At 38.6% G+C, this 18,889-nt stretch overlaps 1 protein-coding gene and 1 long non-coding RNA gene across 5 annotated transcripts; one reads left to right on the forward strand and one right to left on the reverse strand.

Annotated features, from left to right (window-relative positions):
* Positions 1-1,284: 1,284 nt before the first annotated feature.
* Positions 1,285-16,654, reverse strand: SERBP1 (SERPINE1 mRNA binding protein 1). 4 transcript variants are annotated; one of them, XM_053592930.1, is made up of 8 exons: positions 15,982-16,654; positions 12,818-12,968; positions 12,038-12,178; positions 11,839-11,910; positions 11,148-11,222; positions 8,500-8,677; positions 4,898-5,071; positions 1,285-3,475 (listed from the first exon to the last, which is right to left on the reverse strand). In XM_053592930.1, the coding sequence occupies exons 1-8, from the start codon at positions 16,466-16,468 to the stop codon at positions 3,419-3,421; spliced, it is 1,335 nt and encodes a 444-aa protein (XP_053448905.1). In that variant the 5' UTR covers positions 16,469-16,654; the 3' UTR covers positions 1,285-3,418. The 4 variants fall into 4 exon arrangements, with proteins under 4 accessions (XP_053448905.1, XP_053448902.1, XP_053448904.1 ...); XM_053592927.1 differs by having other exon boundaries at positions 11,148-11,267; XM_053592929.1 differs by having other exon boundaries at positions 11,839-11,928.
* Positions 16,655-16,894: 240 nt separating this feature from the next.
* On the forward strand, positions 16,895-18,649 carry LOC128586806 (uncharacterized). Its single transcript, XR_008380301.1, has 4 exons — positions 16,895-17,135; positions 17,538-17,684; positions 18,138-18,270; positions 18,352-18,649. It is a non-coding gene; the product is annotated as an uncharacterized LOC128586806 (long non-coding RNA).
* Positions 18,650-18,889: the final 240 nt, after the last annotated feature.

Here is an 18,889-nt window from a genome sequence, read left to right on the forward strand (position 1 = left end):
AGGTTACAAGTTACCCCAGGAACAGCTAAACAAGAAGGGAACCCAAGTTCCTGAAAGCTGCAACTTAATATTCAATTGGCAATAAAACCTATTTTGCAGATGTTGACACTAGGGTCCAGAAGCTCAGAGGTCATCGCTTTACTGTCTTGTGATTATACCTACAAAGCGTAATAGCAATCAAGACTCTGCGCTTTCTCAGGTAAGGGAAGAGTTGGCTTTAATCTCAGTAGTTACGAATGTTTGGTTTAGAAGCCATTTTCTAAGCACTCTATTTAGGAAGTAGAGCTGCATGCACCTGAGCGCCACCGAGTTGGCCAGCACTGGACTACATGTCCATTAGTACAATGGCACCACCACCTTACCTCTAAAGTCAAGGTCAGGCTCTAGCAGCTTCACATTTCTCAAGTTTGTAAAAACCTTTTTAATATCTGTAGGTTCCTTCCACGTGCTAGTGCTTTCATAAAGGTGTACTTTTGAAATCCAATACATAATACTTTGTGTGCGATTCCCTGGAACATTTTTTTCAGTGCCATCATCCTTAGCAATTAGAAAAATATTAGTATGAATGCCTAATAATTTTCCCTTCAACTTCACACTAAGAATGTCTCAAATATATTTACAACCCTGGAGATGTCCTTTCACTTTAAAAATAGAACTAAATAACTAGTTATAGAGTATATGGTGACACTTCCTAAAAATTTTAATTAACTCCACAGGTCTCAGAATAGCGTTTTGCTGGTATTGTTTCAACACAAGCTATTAATGTTTGAAACGTCTGTGCTGCAATCATTTCCATCTCAAAGCATCAAGATGAAAGTTCACTGAAACACCAGCTGCCATGACTGTTTCAGGGCTCTGATTCCTTTAAAGGGATTGTCCTCCAGGTTATTAACACCCGTGGTTCTCAACCTTCCTAATGCCATGGCCCTTTAATACAGTTTAATACAGCTGTATTAAATAAAAGGCAGCCAGTTTAACTTTCACCCTCAAAGAGTGACAATTGTCATTAGTCCTTGAAATTCACATTTTATAAGAATTCAACTTTCCCTTCCATGGTGTGGGAAGTGTGAAAGGCAGGAAAAAAGAAACTAAGTAAGTCAACTTTCCCAACTATAACAGTCATTAAGTACAGTATAATTCGACAGCCTGGCTTAGTAAATAAAAATATATATAAAATCCAATTTAAAAACATGAGCATTATCTTACAGGTGTGCACACAAGGCAGAAAGCAGGAGACACGTGGCGATGAATGGGTTCCTATTTGTTTTTATGACTTTTAAGAAGTGAGCATGAAAATAAATCTTTATTTTCAGTTATTACCCACCAGGAAGAGAAAGTCAGGTTCACAGTTTTAGCTCTTAACAAAGTGAACTAGGAGGCAAATTTATATCCATCAGATACAACTAATGGACCAACTTTTTAAGTTCAGGCTATCTCGAAAGCTTGCAACATACCATATTGCTGTTTATTCTTGCGACAGCAATGGGTGACACTGAGCAGAATTTGTGTTTTTAATAAGTGTTTTCTATAACATGTTGCTGAAAATCAAGAGGTTTACAAACATGTCACGCGTCCAGAGTTAGATACCTGAAAGTCTAAACACATTGATTTAGGAGTGCGTATGTTGCAATCTCAAGAGGGGTCAGCAGTCCGTATGGACTAAATTAACACTTGCCTCTGGGCAGCAGGTATGCTTGTAAATAGAAAACCATGAGACATTAGCACCAGTGCAGAGCACGCTTGGCATCATAAGATCCAAACACCAGCAGAAGTTTATCCATCATGAAAAAATGATTACCTCCTTCTTAAACTGTCAGACTAGCAGGCAATTTAGATTAATAAATCTAATCCAAATGAATAAACTCTTATACTGTACAATGTTTCCTTTTTAGAAGTACATGTGATAACCAATCAGCTAAATAGCAGACACACTAAACACTGGAGATCTCCAGTCTTCTAAAAACTGGACATAACCATACAGGCAGAAAATGACCAAAAACTGATTGACAAAGATTCTTAAAACTTTAAATAAAACTCCTTTCCTGTTTATCAATAAATGTGGCAGAATTAAATAAAAAACTCTAGAAAACCTGTTTCATTGATCATCCTCTCCATGTATGTTTTAGTAAATGGTGTGACTCCTCATTCGAGGAATCCATTATCAACCTAATTCTAATGGTGGAAGAGGGAAAAGATCACTTTCTGTGGAACAAACATTCACCTATTAACTTAAGACCAAATAAGAGCATATAGGAAATTCAGAAACAGTAAGATTTTTGGTTTATATTTCACAGATGGTGCTGCTGTTCCAACCTTATAAAGTAAAGCTGTCTGCTTTCCAAATTCCCAAAATTAAAAATATTCCTCCACCTAACCATACTAAACCAGTGCCCTTTGGTTTCTTTACAACAAGTAGGATTAAGGGGTTACCAATGATGGACGTACTATTTTGATTTTGGGACCTCTCACAGACACAAATCATACTGTGTGGCCAATTATTTTACAGAAGAGTTTAAATACTAGCCAATCAACTTATTCTACCCACCCACTTGGGGGGGGACCCCATACCCATAAAATTACTTCACTTGACAGGATGTGTCTATCAACAGTAAATAGGTTTAAACAATTTTCACCAGTAAGGTGTCTAGCTGGGCTTTTAAAATGGGAAAATCACACATTTAAAATGTAAAATACATTTGAAATTATGAATCAGTTATAATTTGAACCTAATGAACCATGCAAGGAGCGAGAGTTAATAAACCAATGTGCTTTGAATTTGTTCAAGTACTGATATTTCTGTATATAAAGATTTAGCATATATATAACAGCTATCATGAGAAGTGAAAAAAGATTTTTCCCCAAAAATGAAAATATTAAAACTAAGTTAAAATACATAAAGTAGTTAGTATTCCACACAGCATAAAATTCGACAAATCAAAGTTTACATGTCCCAGTTGACCATGTGTGAAAATGCAAAGCAGGTATTAAAACCGATATGTTCAATATTTAAAACCAGTTTATAATTGAGTGAACATCTAAATCCTTAATTAAAAAACACAAATGAAGTGAAAGCTTTAAACTGGTACACACTGTTCACACCTATATTTCAAGTTTGGAAATGCATATTTGCAAGCAGCAATACAAAAGTATTCATGAAGAATGCATAATCTCTGAAAATTATGAAAACATCCCTGCTACCAATACATTTCTAAATACAAAACTGACTATCATATTTGTTACTTCTGTGTAGCGAGAGAAGTTCATTTTCAAAACAGATAAAATTCAGTCTTTAGGTGTGAATGGTATGAATGACAGTCTTTTTTTTAAATTTCTTAAGTTGTTTGGAATCCGTAAGCATGCAAAAAAGCTTTGAACAGAAGGGTCCACCAAGGAACCAGGGCTGTTTCATGGCATCCAGTTAAGCCAGAGCTGGGAATGCCTCCGGGTCATCCACGTCAGGAGCAGACGCACTCGACTGAAAAAGAGACAAACCAGAATTATTCACAACTCTCAATTCTTAAAAATACATTGCTAGTGGGGCGGCGCCTGTGGCTCAAAGTGGTAGGGCGCCGGTCCCATATGCCGGAGGTGGCAGGTTCAAACCCAGCCCTGGCCAAAAAACCCACAAAAAAAAAAAAAAAAATACATTGCTAGTGTATACATTTAGCCAGAACTCTAAAAAAAAAAAAATGGTGATGTATCAAAGGTTTTACTTCTAGAAGACAAAATTATGGATAAGAATTAGCCCTGCACTGAATTTTTATCAAGATCTATTTTTCACTCTCTTCTAAATAGTATGGGTTGTTTCGTCAAATAAACCATAAAAGATGTGAATTCTTACTTTGCTGTTCAGTATTTTTACCCTTTCCCACTAAACAAGTACCATCAACATGAAAGCATGCTAAGAAACCAATGACATTTATTTATGTAGCATATTCAATGTTAAAAAAAGGAGTCCCCTTCCAAAAGAGAAAGGAAGCTAAGTACTTTATAGCCTAAAGTACAAATAACCACAAAACCATTTTTAAAAACCCATAAACACAACACTGGCTTTAAAAAAAGCTTGATGTCAGAGGAAGAAATAATATTAAGTTACCACTATGATCAGACTCAAGCCAAGTGGATCCTCAATTATATGTATTAGAAATTCAGGAGGACATTATGGCCATTTCCAAGCTGGACCATAAGAAAATAATGAAATAACTCAAAGGTTATCTCTACTAGTTCAATAATACTTTGTCATTTAAAAGCACAGACTGTGGCATCAGACAGATCCAAGTTAACATCTATTGATTACTTGGGCATTCATCAAAATATTTTGGACTATTTGGTGCCACACACTGCAAAGCACTGGAGAGATTATGAAAAGTAGGGCAAAAACCAATTCCAGCTCTCACGGGAAGACCTAGTAGAAGAAATTAACAATAAAAAGTTATCAACAATCAAGGGAGTGTCACACAAGAAATTATACAATGAACACAAAAAATTATTAAGCTGGAAATCAAAAAGCAGTTAGGCATTATAAAGGAAAAAACTATCAAAGATTAGCATTTCAGCTAAACTTTAGCAAAGGCCAAGAGGCCACTTGATTCCCTATACCAGAATTTCCATCCCCTGTAGGAATGTCTCCATAGTAAGTAAATGACATGAAGTACATCGAGTCCACAGTACAGCACCATGACCAGGACCTACAAACTTTACGAAGTGTGGTAATTTTATATTGACAACACTATTCAAAAAGTAATTTAAGTAACTGAGACAAAAACATAAACTAAAATGTAATTTTTCAAAGGTATGTCTACATCTTCTACCTCTTAGGATCCCCGAAGATCCTAGCCAGTGATTTACAAGGTCTTTGATTTACTTAAAAAGGGAAAAAGCAGTCGTTTAAAATTACCTTGTCAGTCCTGCTGCCACGGTTGGGACGTCCACCACGCCCACGCCCACCTCGTCCTCCCCTGCCACCACGTCCTGGGCGGCCAAGATCTCCAAAATTGATTTCCAACTGGGACGTTATGTCATTCGCTGGCTTCCGGAAATGATGGTCCATAACGGAATCTTCAGCATGAGCCTAAAAATTTAAGGGAAGACCCCTGGGTAATTTAAGGAAATAATGTTGTGAGATTACTAAATAATGAGCTTTCTCCTAGAAAGACCAAAGATCCAAACTTTACTTTCTGTGAATAAACACATTAACACCACACAGGTGATAAGTAAGCTTTGGGTTCAGCTACAGTGATCTTGGAGGAAGTCCTCCCTTCTTTTTATCTCAAATTTCTGTAACTTGAAATTGCAGGTGATACTGGCAATCTTCAACTAAACACATCCATGTAATCACAATCAACCCAAGGGGCTAATCCCCATCCCAGACCAACTGAATATGACAAGGCAAAAAATCTGACAAGTACACTGTCAACATGGCCTTCAGCTTATGAGTGAATCCCTGGATGAAAACCTGATGGCATGTTAAGATTTCTAGTAGTGATAATACTGGTCACATTGTCTTTCGACTTCTCAGGTTTTCCATTCATATGCAACTATTAAGTTCTTCCACAATGGGAGGGCTACAATTTCAAGTGAAACACTAATACTACACACAAGAAAGGGGCCTTGAAAAGCTATGCACAAATAAAAACACACCTTAAATGTACTAAAGAAACCTTCTTAAAAATGAAGTCATCATGTCTATGAAATCCATATCATCTTTTGTATTTATGTATAAGCTACACGAAACAGTCTAGGGGAGACAGAGGAAACAAAAACCCGGACAACTTCTTAAAGCCTGACTTTTTCCTGTATGTTTAGGATTAGGATGAAATGGTTTTAATCTTCCAGTTGGGAACTTTGCTTATACCACTTAAAAGCACCTCTCTCATTCCCTAAATACTTGTATAATCCTCTTTTCTGAAGGGATAATGAACATTCTAACTAACTTGTAATATTACAACTGTCAATAACTATGCTTTACAATACAAATTTCTGCATTATCCATGTTTTCACTCCTTACATCATGTCATCTCTTTGTGCCATGCCAACCTACTTTGAAGTTAATAGAAGGTTCTTCTAATAATAATTTTAAAGGAGCCTAAAAAATAAATGTAAATTCACAAACCACCAGCAAATGAAAATCAAGTATATATTTATAATTATCTAAGTATTTGCTGTTTTAAACCAACCATTAATGAATTTGGTAATTTATTAATTACCAAATGCAGATCAAAAACATTCAGATACAACCATACAATTAAAAAAATAACATCCAAACCCAAAACAGCACAAAAAGTAATCACACAGCATTTACATCGTATTAGGCATTAATAAGTAATTTAGAGAAGGATTAAAGTATATGGGACAGTGAACACACAGGTCATATGCAAATACTAGTCCACTTTACATAAGAGCTTTGAGCATCCATGAATTTTGGTCATCTACCAGGGTCCTGGAACTAATCACCCACAGATACCAGAAGACTGTGGTAGGATAAATTTTCAAAAGAACTTTTTTTTCTAGAGCAGCTAGAGAATCCTAGGTGGTCAACAGAAAAAACTGTGATGTTGCTGTCAAATAACTCAATTCTCCATTTCTAAAGAAAGTAAAGTTTCTTCTTTCCACTAACTACAACTATTTATTGTGAGAATGAAGCCACATAAAAATTAAATATCCCCTAGTGTTATATACAAGACCTAAATATTCACATGATATGCCAATAAGACCAGATTTAAACAAGTACCCATTATCACAAAGGCCCAAACATATAAAAGTGGCTTGATAATGAAAATGTCCTAGTTTTAAAGTCACCCTATATAATAATTTATTTTTGAAAGGCTCAATGTAAAAGGATATTTAAAGTTGTAGTATCTAACCTGATGTCTATAAAATGCATGAAAAGAATTCAGGAACTAACGAATCATCTGTAACTACATCTAGAATTTTATGTATGTATTTTGTTTTGGGAAAGAGTCCAGCTGGAACCCTGCCAAGTTATAAAATAATTTTAAGGAGAGCTAAGTCAATCTTTTTCATATTAACCTAGACAGTTTAATAATTATATTGAAAACACAACCTCCTGCCCAAACTTCATGGTTCTTAAATCAGAAATTCTATTTTGTCTTACTCAGTCATCTGAACTACTTTATCTTTCAGGAAAAAAAAGCCAATGTGTTCTGATTTTTTTTCCCTACAGGATTTGTCACTTAGGACAATGTCCTCATTTCCTGTGTTTATGGAGTAAATGTTAAAACCATCTTTTTAAAATCTAATTCTCTTAGAACTTGTTTTATGTTAAAATTTTTCCAAGTTTGTCTTATAGCCATTTTTTGTTTAAAAAATTAAAATGTATTAACATCTTACTCTGTCCTTCTATTATGGTCACTCTTGCAGCATTTTAATTTAACTTTACCTTAGGATGACACAATTTGTACTCTGGATTTCTGGCACAGTCCAATTTATGATATGAATACTAATCAAACACAAATGTCAGAAGGTTAAAGAAAGCTGACAGAAAAAAAAGAATTTAGTAGAAGAAATAATGCAGTTAACTGAAACTATGATGAAAATCTCTTACTTACACAAGCCTAATAGGATGCAGAAGTAAGACATTCCTCTAAAAGCGTGCCCCAGAGCCAAACTAGAAGCTACCAGATAAAAAGTCACCAGTGGGACTTCCTCAGACACTGCTGACCCCTGAACAGTGAGTCTGGGCCGCCTTGACGTCCCCTCCCCACAGACAGCACCACCATCCTGCTTCTTTCTCCAGCTGCTCAAAGTGAAACAATAAGGACAACCTATTTCCTTTATTACTGTCTCAATAACATTTTTGTACTAGTTTACTGCAAAATGCAGTATATAAACATACAACATAACACCACGTGTGTTAACTGTGTTGCTGGTCAGACTTCTAGTCAACAGTAGGCTAGTGTAACTCAAGAAGGTGGGGGGATCAGCACCCCTAAGCTCTACCACTGTTCAAGGGTCAACTGTACTTTCAATGGTTTCCATGTTTCTTAAGTAAAAGAAACACATAAATTAATCCTTCAGTCTTTGTAAGGATGTAAGTTATCGTTCCTCCATCAAGGATGATACTACCATTTACAAAAAGAGTCCTGACCATTATACATAGTATACAGGTGGTTTCAAAAGTTGAGTACTAATGAAGCCACTTATATTTTAGGTTAAACCATGTGAAAATGCCAAGATTTCAACTTAATACCATAGTCTTTTAATGATTCCCAATCATGTCTCCAAAACACTAATTACATGACATACCACTGACATCTTTTTAGAAAAAGGAAGCAATGTATCAAATATGATTTTGGAAGGACTGAAGGACTGAATTTCTTATATTTTAATAATGCAGCTTACTTTCCTTTTCAAGGAAGTTATCTATCCCAAATGATATAAAGTTTTAAAAAACATTATCCAAATAAAATTTAAAACAAAAATTATAAATACTATTAAAGTCACATACGAACACTTTCAAACACCACAAAACAATTTTACCTCTTCACTCTTTGATTTATGAAGTACAAATCCCTTCTTCCACTGTCCATCAGCACCTTCGTTTGGTTTTCGGATGTTAAATTCTACTTTTGCCCGGTCCTTATTTTGAATAGCCTTCCATTCATCCAAAGTCATCTCTTTTGGACCCTCTTCCTTTACCTCTTCAACTTCGTTCTCCCTGCAAAAAAAAATGTTTAAATTTTATACCTGCTGGAGAACTGGTATAATTTACATAAAAATATCTCCACCATACCATTGTAAGGAAGTTAATTTTGGCTGATTAGTGATCTCTTAAAGAAAGAAAACTATGTGAGGATGGAGGGGATAATCATAGTTTGCTGTGACCCAACAGCTAACATGCAGCTCTGAAAAGGCTGGGATTACAGGCATGAGCCACCATGAGCTGCCCAAAACACACACTCCTTAGTTATAAAACTACTCTCTTATGCACCTGATCCTGGGCCTATCTTCTCCTAAAAGATGTATTTTTAATTTTCAGAATTTCCCACAATATGTAACTCATAACAACATGTTAAAGATGCCTACGAACAACCAGATTTCAAATTTTAGAATACAAAAGAACTGTTTCTCTTATGATCTCAGCAACTACCACTTAAGGCAAAGTGAATTAAGAGCCCAATCTATATACTGCAACTTTTAAACCAAGCTGCATTATGTAGAGAGGAGACTGTGGTTTCATTAGTAATAAAATTGTCCACAAAGCACACAGGTCTCAATATTTCAATAGTTATACCACTTTAGCTGTTTCCCAATATAATTCTTAGGCCATAGCTACTGAATACTAATTATCCTTTCCCCTTTTAACAGAAACAAAGCACAGGCCTAGAAATCCATTATTTTAAGTCTAATTTCCATTTCCAATTGTCCCCAAACAAGTCACCTGCTATTTTGGGAAGCTTGCTTCTTTCCAAAGATAGCAGGTGATTCAGTGTAGCCTTAGAGCTCAAATATCTTCTCCAAAGCTGCCCATTACTGTTAAACAAATCCTATCTTAAAACTTCCTAGAGAAAGTTTACAGAAAATTGACTGGACCTTGGATATAAAGTCCAACTTTGTCATCTTATAGAGGAGAAAATTAAGATCCTAGTTACCCATATGTTATGACACAGCCAAGAAGAGAACTTGGCGTACCTTTTATCACATCACGAAGCCATTACACCTAGCTTTCAAAGATCGCCGTAATGATAAAATGAGAACCCAAACAGAAACTCTGGAAACTTTTTAAGGGAGTTAATCAAAGTCAGCCCAAGTTTTACTTCTTAAATCCCATATGCGAGGTACAATACTATGTGCTCAGATTCTTCCCTACTCTGGAGGAGACTGCTCTAATGTCATCATTATTTTCTGTAAACTAAACACCCTTATTTCATTCCTGGGTCCTGGGCGAAGGATTTGCTTCCAGTACCCTATCCATACATCATTATCTTCTGGGGAAGTCATCACATTGAAAGCGATTCAAACATTGGTTTTTTTTTTTTTTTGAGACAGTCATACTGTCACCTGGTCTAGACTGCAAGAGCATCATCACAGCTCACTGCAACCTCAAACTCCTGGGCTCAATCAATCCTCCTGCTCAGCCTCCTGGGTAGCTGGACTATAGGCACATACCACCACCATGCCCAACTCATTTTATTTTTTATAGAGATTGGGGGGGGAGTGGGGGGGAAGAGTCTTCTCTCTTAATCGGGCTAGTCTTGAACTCCTGAGCTCAAGCAATCATCCCACCTCAGCTTCCCAGAGTGCTAGGATTACAGGTGCAACTCACTGCACCCACACCTCTATGGGCCCTTTACTAGGGTTCAATGAATTCACCAATCACAATTTCATTTTTCTACTATATAAAATTGTGATTCCATGTAGTTCGGTATAAATAAGATTCATATTACCTCCCAAATGCAAAACACCTAACATCATGTAAATTTACTCATTCTATCCAAAAATAATTTTTCCTTACTTATCCCAACAACCCCTTGGAATGATACCCCCCCCCCCAATCATTTTACCGTGGTTCTTAGTAAGAACAATTCTTCCTAAAGAAAAAGAAATTTAGAAAGGGCATCCCCTCCCTGATTGAGGTGAAAATGCTCCAGTACGGAATCACTATCCTAAACAATCTATAACCCAAAACTTTAAACCATCGTCCTGTAACAAACGACTGGCACACACTTCTGCTTGGGTTGAAACTATATACAGAAAAGCCTTAATTACTCCCACCCAGAAACAAAACTTCAAAAAAGTCTTCTACCTAAACTCAAACATTATTAAGGAAGACAGTGAACCTGATCTTTGCTGTTCTCACATTTTAGAACAGGCCAGAAATGTTAAGTTCCAAATTCTATGCCAATGGAAAAAAATTCAGCAATGCAATTAATTTTACAAAAGTCATGTTTTCTGTTTTAGTTGTCTCAGAATAAAACTCATATGATTTACGATAATGGTAAAATGCCCCATCAAGTAGAAATAACCACGTTATTTTTTCAAACCATTAGTCAAATACATACATATAAAGCACCCTTCTAAATACTACTCAAGAGATGGGGGTATAATATTAAATCTACGGGCCATCCTACTGGTTGGAAACCACACAGACGTCAGCACCAGAGTCACCATCACATAAAGCCACTTACTTATTCTCAGTGTCTGCCACTGGGTGCTCTTCACCTTCAGGTGTCTCCTCAGTCACATTTGATTGATCCAAGTCACTGCAATTATAAGATATTTGTTTCTGAATGTATTTGGGGGACTCTCTAAGGAAAGAAAGAAAGAGAAAGGCATCTAGGTCCATTTACATGTAACCAAAGGGCTCTTCATACAAAAATACTAGAAGCCCTCACATCTTCTCAAGTCTTTCCTTAATAAATCACTCCCCAGTAGACTAAAAGAAAACAATACAAACTACTGGTTAAATTGGTTCATGTACTTCATCCTTAAAAAATAACAGAACAAGACAGTTTCTAAAACAAAGCTTTACTAGCTCATCAAATTTTATAATCAAACAATGTCAATAGCTAGGCTAGGAACCATTAAAGACACAAAGAAAACTAGAATATCCAAATAAGTTCAATGTAAGATTTTAGGATTTTTTTCATATATGTCTATATGGAAAAAACCCCACATATACTAAAGTACAGAAAAATTAGTCATTTGATATGCTGTTAACCCAAACCCATCCCGTAAGACATTTATCTTCTAAGGCAGCATCTCTAAGAGTACCCATTTTTGTCTTAAGAACAAGTTAAATAAAACAGAGGCATGGGATGAACCTCTAGGATCAGTTTTATTAAAATTATTTGTTTAGGAAAAACTCAGAATACCAACGTTAATTCATCTTTGACAGTTCCCCAGTTGTGAGATCCGCTACCTCCACGCTTGTCCTCGTGCTTCAGGCCACTGTAATGTGAGAAAGAACTAACAAAACTGAGTTAACATAATACTCCAGTTCTAGAAGTTCAAATTTTGTTTATTAAATAAATAGATCAAAACATTAAAATAAAATAAAAGCCAATATAAGACTTACGATCTATCACTTCCACTGTGCCTGTCAAATTCACGTTTGCCACGAGAATCAAATCCATCTCCTCGGCCCATTCCTCGTCCACGGCCTCCTCGACCTCTCCCAAGACCACCACGACCTCGAATAGGTCGGTCAATAATCGGTCTATAAAACAAATTTAAAAATTTTATTTCCATGGTTTCCAGAAAAGGGACTAAGGGAAATCCATTCAAAGGAACAATATAATACTGAACATGTTTACTGGCTCATAACCCAAATGTACTTTAGAAAATTAAAAACAGTCTGTTTCTAAGCATAAAGGAAACTAGAACGTGGAAGCCCCTCAAAACAAGAAAACTATTTTGGCATTCCCCAAAACATTATTGCCAGTACATACACGTTTCCATTGTTACTCATCACACATGGTTAATTCACTTAAAACTGGTATTTACCAGTACACTTAAAAATTAAAACAAACACATCTAACCTGCATGAGGAGTAATCTGCTTGCTATATTGCTATAAACAATTAAACCATAGTATTTTCCTTTTAACTCAACCTCTGGGGACAGCAAGGAAAAGAAACAGGCCAACTATCAATTCAAGTGTTTCATTACAGGAAATCTAAGTCTGAACTGTTAACTAAAGGTTTGTAACAATGCACAAATTCATATATTTATTTCTGAAAAGGTAACAGAATTAGCCACACTGCCACCTGGCAATTATGCCCAATTTATAGATTCTAATTAAGAGGTGACTGTACGCTGATAAAACATGACAAGTGTTTTCTTTTAAACATCTTTACCTATCAACTGAAAATTCGCCTCCTTCACCCTTTTCTTCAAGTGGCTTTTCAAATCTTCGTTCACGAGGTGGTCGCCTTTCTGGTCTTCTATCAATAATTTTTCCTTCACCCTGAAGTTGTTGATCAGGTCTTCTTCCAACACGTCTTATTCCTAAAATGGTAAGTGGGCTGCATAAGCAAATTACTGCTACATCATGAACGGTGCAGGCCTAGACTACCAAAAAGGGGGGGTTGCTACTATTTCTGTCCACTAACTAGCTGTTGAAATGGTGTATGTATATATATATACATACATATATATATACATACATATATATATATATATACATACATACATACATATATATATATATATATAGTATCTATGATGTGTAATAGTCCTTTAAGAATCTTCTGTTTAGTTTGCCAAGTTATCCCCCTCCTGAAGCTTTTCTGCAAGTGACTTGGAAGTCATCTGGGTAGCCATTACTCCTTATTTTTCAAGATTTCAATCTCTCAATAAAAAAATTTTAAGTCTAAAGTGATTTAGGCAAGTAATAGATTTTGGCTTTAAAAATACCGAAGGAAGCAATACCAGTAGCCATTCATAAATAATCAAGCAAATCAACACACTCACTAGATATGGTCAAACAAAACAGTCACATTATTTTATTCTATGTAATCTGAAACAAAAGGCCACAGACTCATAATTCCATAAAACTACAAATCTGAAAGGAGAAAGATGGCATTCAGGATCACTAGAAAACATGCTGCTAGTTCAGGACAACTATTTAACCAGAAAAAAGTGTCTTCCCCCATCATTGTTTTAAAATACATAAAGGTTTGTGCACATACGTGCTCCCCCAACCTAACTTTTAAATATACCATCATGTAGCCACTAGGAAATAGGTCAGATGTTAATTTGGATAGAAACAGATATTTTAAAGATTTGCCCTTACAAGCATCTTTGTTTTTAGGGCACCTTTAAAAGCCAAACACACACACAAAAGGACCCCTTTAAGCAACTAAACGACAGCTGAAGCATTTAGAGATTTCTTACTGGTTTTCTCCTGCCATGTCTGATGCCCATAGAGGCAACCAATACAAATTACTGGTAGCATTCAGGATTATCATGATGTTAAATTTATGACTAGAAGGCTGTAGGCACGCTCTAATTTCTAATTTCTGACGAGAGTTAAACAAGAGCTGAAGAATTGGTTTTACATCATCCTAAGTTGCTTCACTCTGGTTCTTTCTAAGAAAGTGAACACCATCAGGACATACCCAACTGTTCAGATACCTGTAACCAGAGGCAAACAGTAAGCAACAATCTCCTCAATAAAATTCAAACTTCACTCCCTGTTAACTCTCCAGATACACCACATGGTAGACCTTACACCAAGGCATTTAAATAAATTTCATCAAAGTATATAACTTGTTGGGATGTAGCCATTGAACCAGTCCTTATAATGATATCCAAACCAAACACATCCAAATGAACAATGGTTTGTTTCCCCACCCAATACTCAATATTAGGCTTGTACAATCTAACAACCTACTAAATAAATCCACCTTATGAAAAAAACGACCGACATAAAAGAACTACATGCTTTTTTGGATATACTTACATATATAATGTGCAAGTTCACTAACTGTCCTAGATTTTAGACTTATTTAAAAGAAAAAAACTTACCCTGGTCTAACAGTTGAGCATTGTGCTCTATCAATAATCCACATAATGTATTAATATAACAAACATTAGTTACCTATCTCAAGTTATGTCTAGCATTTTTTGATTATCATCAAAATCACAGGATACACAGGCTAACAATCCTCCTATAACCATTAAGGACTTTACAGATCTATCCCCAGGGCACACTGACTGACAGGTGGGTAGGATTTCAAAAGGAGTATTTTTCACTGAACATTTTACCAGTATTCAAAGCCTGAGCTTTAAGCAACTTAAGATTGAATGCTCTAATACTAACCTAAGGAAAATGTTAGGAATACTTTTCCCAATGGAAGAACAATGAAATTAGTCCTGGTTTAAAGTTTATGAAATAATTCCCCAGACTGATAACTTAAAATACTATTTTCCAGGTATGAATTTATTTCATGGATGGGCTTCATAAAATTGAGGCACTTACACCAGGTGTCATGCTTTGAACATGCAAAAATGAGTGAATACATCCATCTAGTATGTTTTAGATTTACGCTTCTTAAATTTTTCTTGAATTAGTGATCAAGGAGGTAAAGTCACACAAGGTTTAAATAATTATACAAGCCAATGTTTTTTAACACAGAAATCAAACGATGTATTCCTTTGTGTGCTAAGTTGCTATGAAGTTTAACTGGCTGAACAGATATTCGGCCTATGTGATATATGTATACATGCCTCCTAAAACTTGTGTGCTTTCCCCCAGCCTGTAATTTTAACGAAAGAATTGTTTCGTTTTAACCACCAGTACTGGGTCCTAGGTTCATGTCAAGTCTCATGAAAGTTTTCGAAACAATCCCTAAAGCAAAACCTAACATAAGGAAATTGTTTTTGTTTTTACAGTTAGTTGAATGCCGTAGAATTCAGCTACAGCTAACGACAACAACTTTCAGGAGCACGTGGCAGCCAGGAGTAATTTCAACTTTCAACACAGGTAAACTCAGTTTTAAAGACTCAGCGCTCAGGCCCTCTCCGCCCCTCACCTGCGCGGTGAAAAAAGCGTGAAAGCTTTTTCTTACCCACTCTTTTGCTCTTTTTCGACCACCACGAGCCAGCGGTAAGGATGCACAATTCCAGACAATCCTGTGAAATTCACAGCGCCCCAGGGGCGACTCTAAACCGCCAGGGAAAGCCTGACCGCGCTTCCCGCACACGTGGGGAACAAGCTGCGGGCGCTGCGGGGACCGAGGTGACAACCGGGCGCGCACCCCGCCCACGAGGCCCGGCAGCCGCCCCGCACAGGTGAGGCGGAGAGGGCGCCGGAGCACGTGCGGCTCCCCGACTCCGCGCCCCGCGCCGCGCTGGGACAAGATGGCAGGACCCAGCCGGGGGCAGCCGACAGCAGCCCGCAGCGGCCGCCCAGGAGCGGCGGGAAGGGGGCGGCTCCCGGCCGCTCCGCGGGACTGGCTGCTGTCGCGCGGGAGAAACGCGAGGGAACCGGGCGCCCCCGCCTCCTCCCCGGACTCACCTTCTTTCTTGAGCGCCACGGGCGGCTGCGTCTCCTCCTTCTTGTCACCCGCGCCGACGCTGGCGGGCAGCGGGTTCTTGCGGTCTTTCTGAGACTCTTTACGCAGCTGTTTGCCCGCCGCGGTGGAGTTGGTCTGGGCCGCGGCCTGGGCTGCGCTCTTGGCCCCGGGGCCCCCGACGCCGCCCCCGCCGGCTTCTTTTTTCTTGTTCTCCGCTGCCTTCAGCACCTCAAAGGGGTCCGATTCGTCGTCAAATAACTGGTCGAATCGGTTGGTGACCACGCAGCCGAAGCCTTCCTGTAAGTGACCAGGCATGATGGTGGCTCGGCGGCGCGTTCCTCCACGGATTGCAGCGGGCCGCGCCGAGCCAAGAGCGCCTGCTTCAGCTCTTCCCACAAGATGGCCGGGCCGAGAAAGGGGGGCCGTCTTCTCTTCCGGCGCCAGGCACACATCCGGGAGCGGCCAGCGCCGCACGGCACCCTGGGGCATGTAGGCCAGAGGAGTTTCTCCTGAGGTGGGTGCCCGCGCAGGGACTACAACTCCCAGAATGCATCTCGCAGAAGCTCTTCGCGCTCGCCTCGGAGGCGGGACCTCACGGAGGGAGCGAAGCGTGCGCGCCGAAGCAGGGGAAGCGTGGTGGTGGGCGGAGCCCCGCCACCTGCTCTGGCAGCCCTTAAACACGCCGGGTCTTCGGTAACCTGAAACCCGGAAAACGCTGCGGCATATTTTCTTCGCGAAAGTGTTCTGTGTTTGCTTTCGCTCGCCCCGCCTCCGGCCCTGGGCTAACTTTCGCCGCAGCTCCCGGAGGGTCAAGGTGACTCCCAGAGCTTCCCTCTGGAGGTGCGCAAACTTCCGGGGGTGGAGGTGTCGCCGAGGTGGGCAGCGCCTGGTCGGTGCCAGGTCCCTAGCTGCCCAGTGGCTGGAGTCGCCCTCCTTCGCCCTCTGTAAAAGGATCGAGGCTCTTCTGTGAATGGGAGGAGGTGCGCGCTTCCTTTCTCGGGGACAAACCAGTCGGAAAGACGAGTCGCGCAGTCACCTGGGGCTGTCGCGCGCCTTTCCCGGGCTTTCTTGCTGGCTTGCGGTGCTGCTTTAGGAGTTGTTAGCTCCTGACAGCACAGCCCTGGACCCTGGTCCGGCCTCCAGAAAGCATTGCTTGGTGAGACACTTTGTAGAATCATTTCAGTTAATTGTCCATTCGTGTCGGGCAAGCCAAGCTTTAGGTGGCTGTAGTGTTTGTAAAATGAGCCCAAGAAATAACATTTTTAGAGCATTTTAAGTATGTGTGATGGGAGATGCAGTGAGAGGAGGAAAATATGTCAGCGCTTTAATTCAGTAATGACTAAACGCATTGATACTAGATGAGAATATTCATTAAGGCACTCTGGTGTCAATGCATATTGAAACACATTTGGTAACATCGTGTTTAAATAGAATTTTTAAACCCTTTTCCATTAATGTAGGATAACATTGAAAATGCATCTCTTATGCAGCAATTCTATGCATGACCTTAATCTCAACAACATCTTGTTAAAGGTAAATAACTCTCCTCTATTCACAGATGATGAAACCATTTAAGAGGCGTCAAGATTTACCAAGTTCATCCCTCTGTAATTTCTAATGCCAGGCACTGACAGTCTTCTAACTCCACTGTGAGATTCGCAGTCAGCACTTTAATCCAGGCTCTGCCCTGATAGAAACCAGTCAGGTATTAAATTTCCAACATAATTTAAACATTGTTCCATGTCATGATATGCAACATGGCTGAATATAATTTTAGCAATTTCTGAGCTGATTTTAAATCAATTCTGTAACAGGGAAAATAGAAGTCTGAGTCATACTACAAGAATGTGGCAGCAAGCCTCCTGGTTTTCTTGTTTCTCAATCCTACCCCAGTCCTCAAAGTCATTTTTTTCCTGGTTGCCTCAATCCCTCTCCCTCCTACTTCCACACAAACCCTTATCTCACCTTCTCTTTCTTGGGCTTTGACTCCCTGTGGCTCCTATCAAGACAAAGGGCTTTTGACCATACTCTTTGAAAATAGCTCAAGTGCAATTTGGAAGAACTCCGTACTTTAACAAACCCCTTTTCTTTGCCAAGGGCTGTGAATATCTGCATCTTCCAGACATCAGCTAAAGCTCCTCTTTTTACCTTTCTTCAGCCCCTACAACAACAACATATTAAAAGCTAAAACTTGAAATTTCATTCTGGGTTGGATGTACTTGCCATGTGTGGTCTCACTGAATCCTCACTCATCAACTCCATAAGAAAGATACTATTATTCCTGCTTTAAGGTGAGGAAAAGGAAGCACAGAGTGGCTAAGTAACTTAAACACTGGACAGGCCTGTCCTTAATCATTTTTCTTCCATTGCAGAACTCTGGTTTCTTCAAACAGATCTTCATGACTACCAAGCATCATTACAACAGGAATATTTAAAAAGAAGCTACACATAGGGGAATTTGCCTGGCTATGAGTTTATGAGGTTCACTTATGCTCCTCAGAGAATTGACATATTATGATAACCATAAAAATATTATGAATAAACATTTGGAGGAAAAGGGAGCGTCTAGTAAACTCTTCCAATTTCCTTCTCCCTCTTTTTTCTCTTGTAGAACTTTGGTCAATTCAGGAGAGTTTTAAATCCATTTTTAAAGTATACAAATAAAGCTAAAGATGGTAAATCTTTCACATCCCAATCATTAATTTATATTTATTATTGTCACTAATGTTTTCTTTATCCTAAAAAGTTAAAATGTCAGTTTCTTAATATTAAATATTAAAATACTTTATAGAGTTCCCGCTACTCTCAATAGGAGAATATTGACTGGAATAAACATCACAGAAGGAGAAAAGAGGAAAGGAGATTGCCCAGAGACTCTTCTATTCAAATTAAAGACATGATTTGTAAAAG

The sequence above is a fragment of the Nycticebus coucang genome, chromosome 5 (assembly GCF_027406575.1).
Source record: "Nycticebus coucang isolate mNycCou1 chromosome 5, mNycCou1.pri, whole genome shotgun sequence".
NCBI classification, from domain to species: domain Eukaryota; kingdom Metazoa; phylum Chordata; class Mammalia; order Primates; family Lorisidae; genus Nycticebus; species Nycticebus coucang.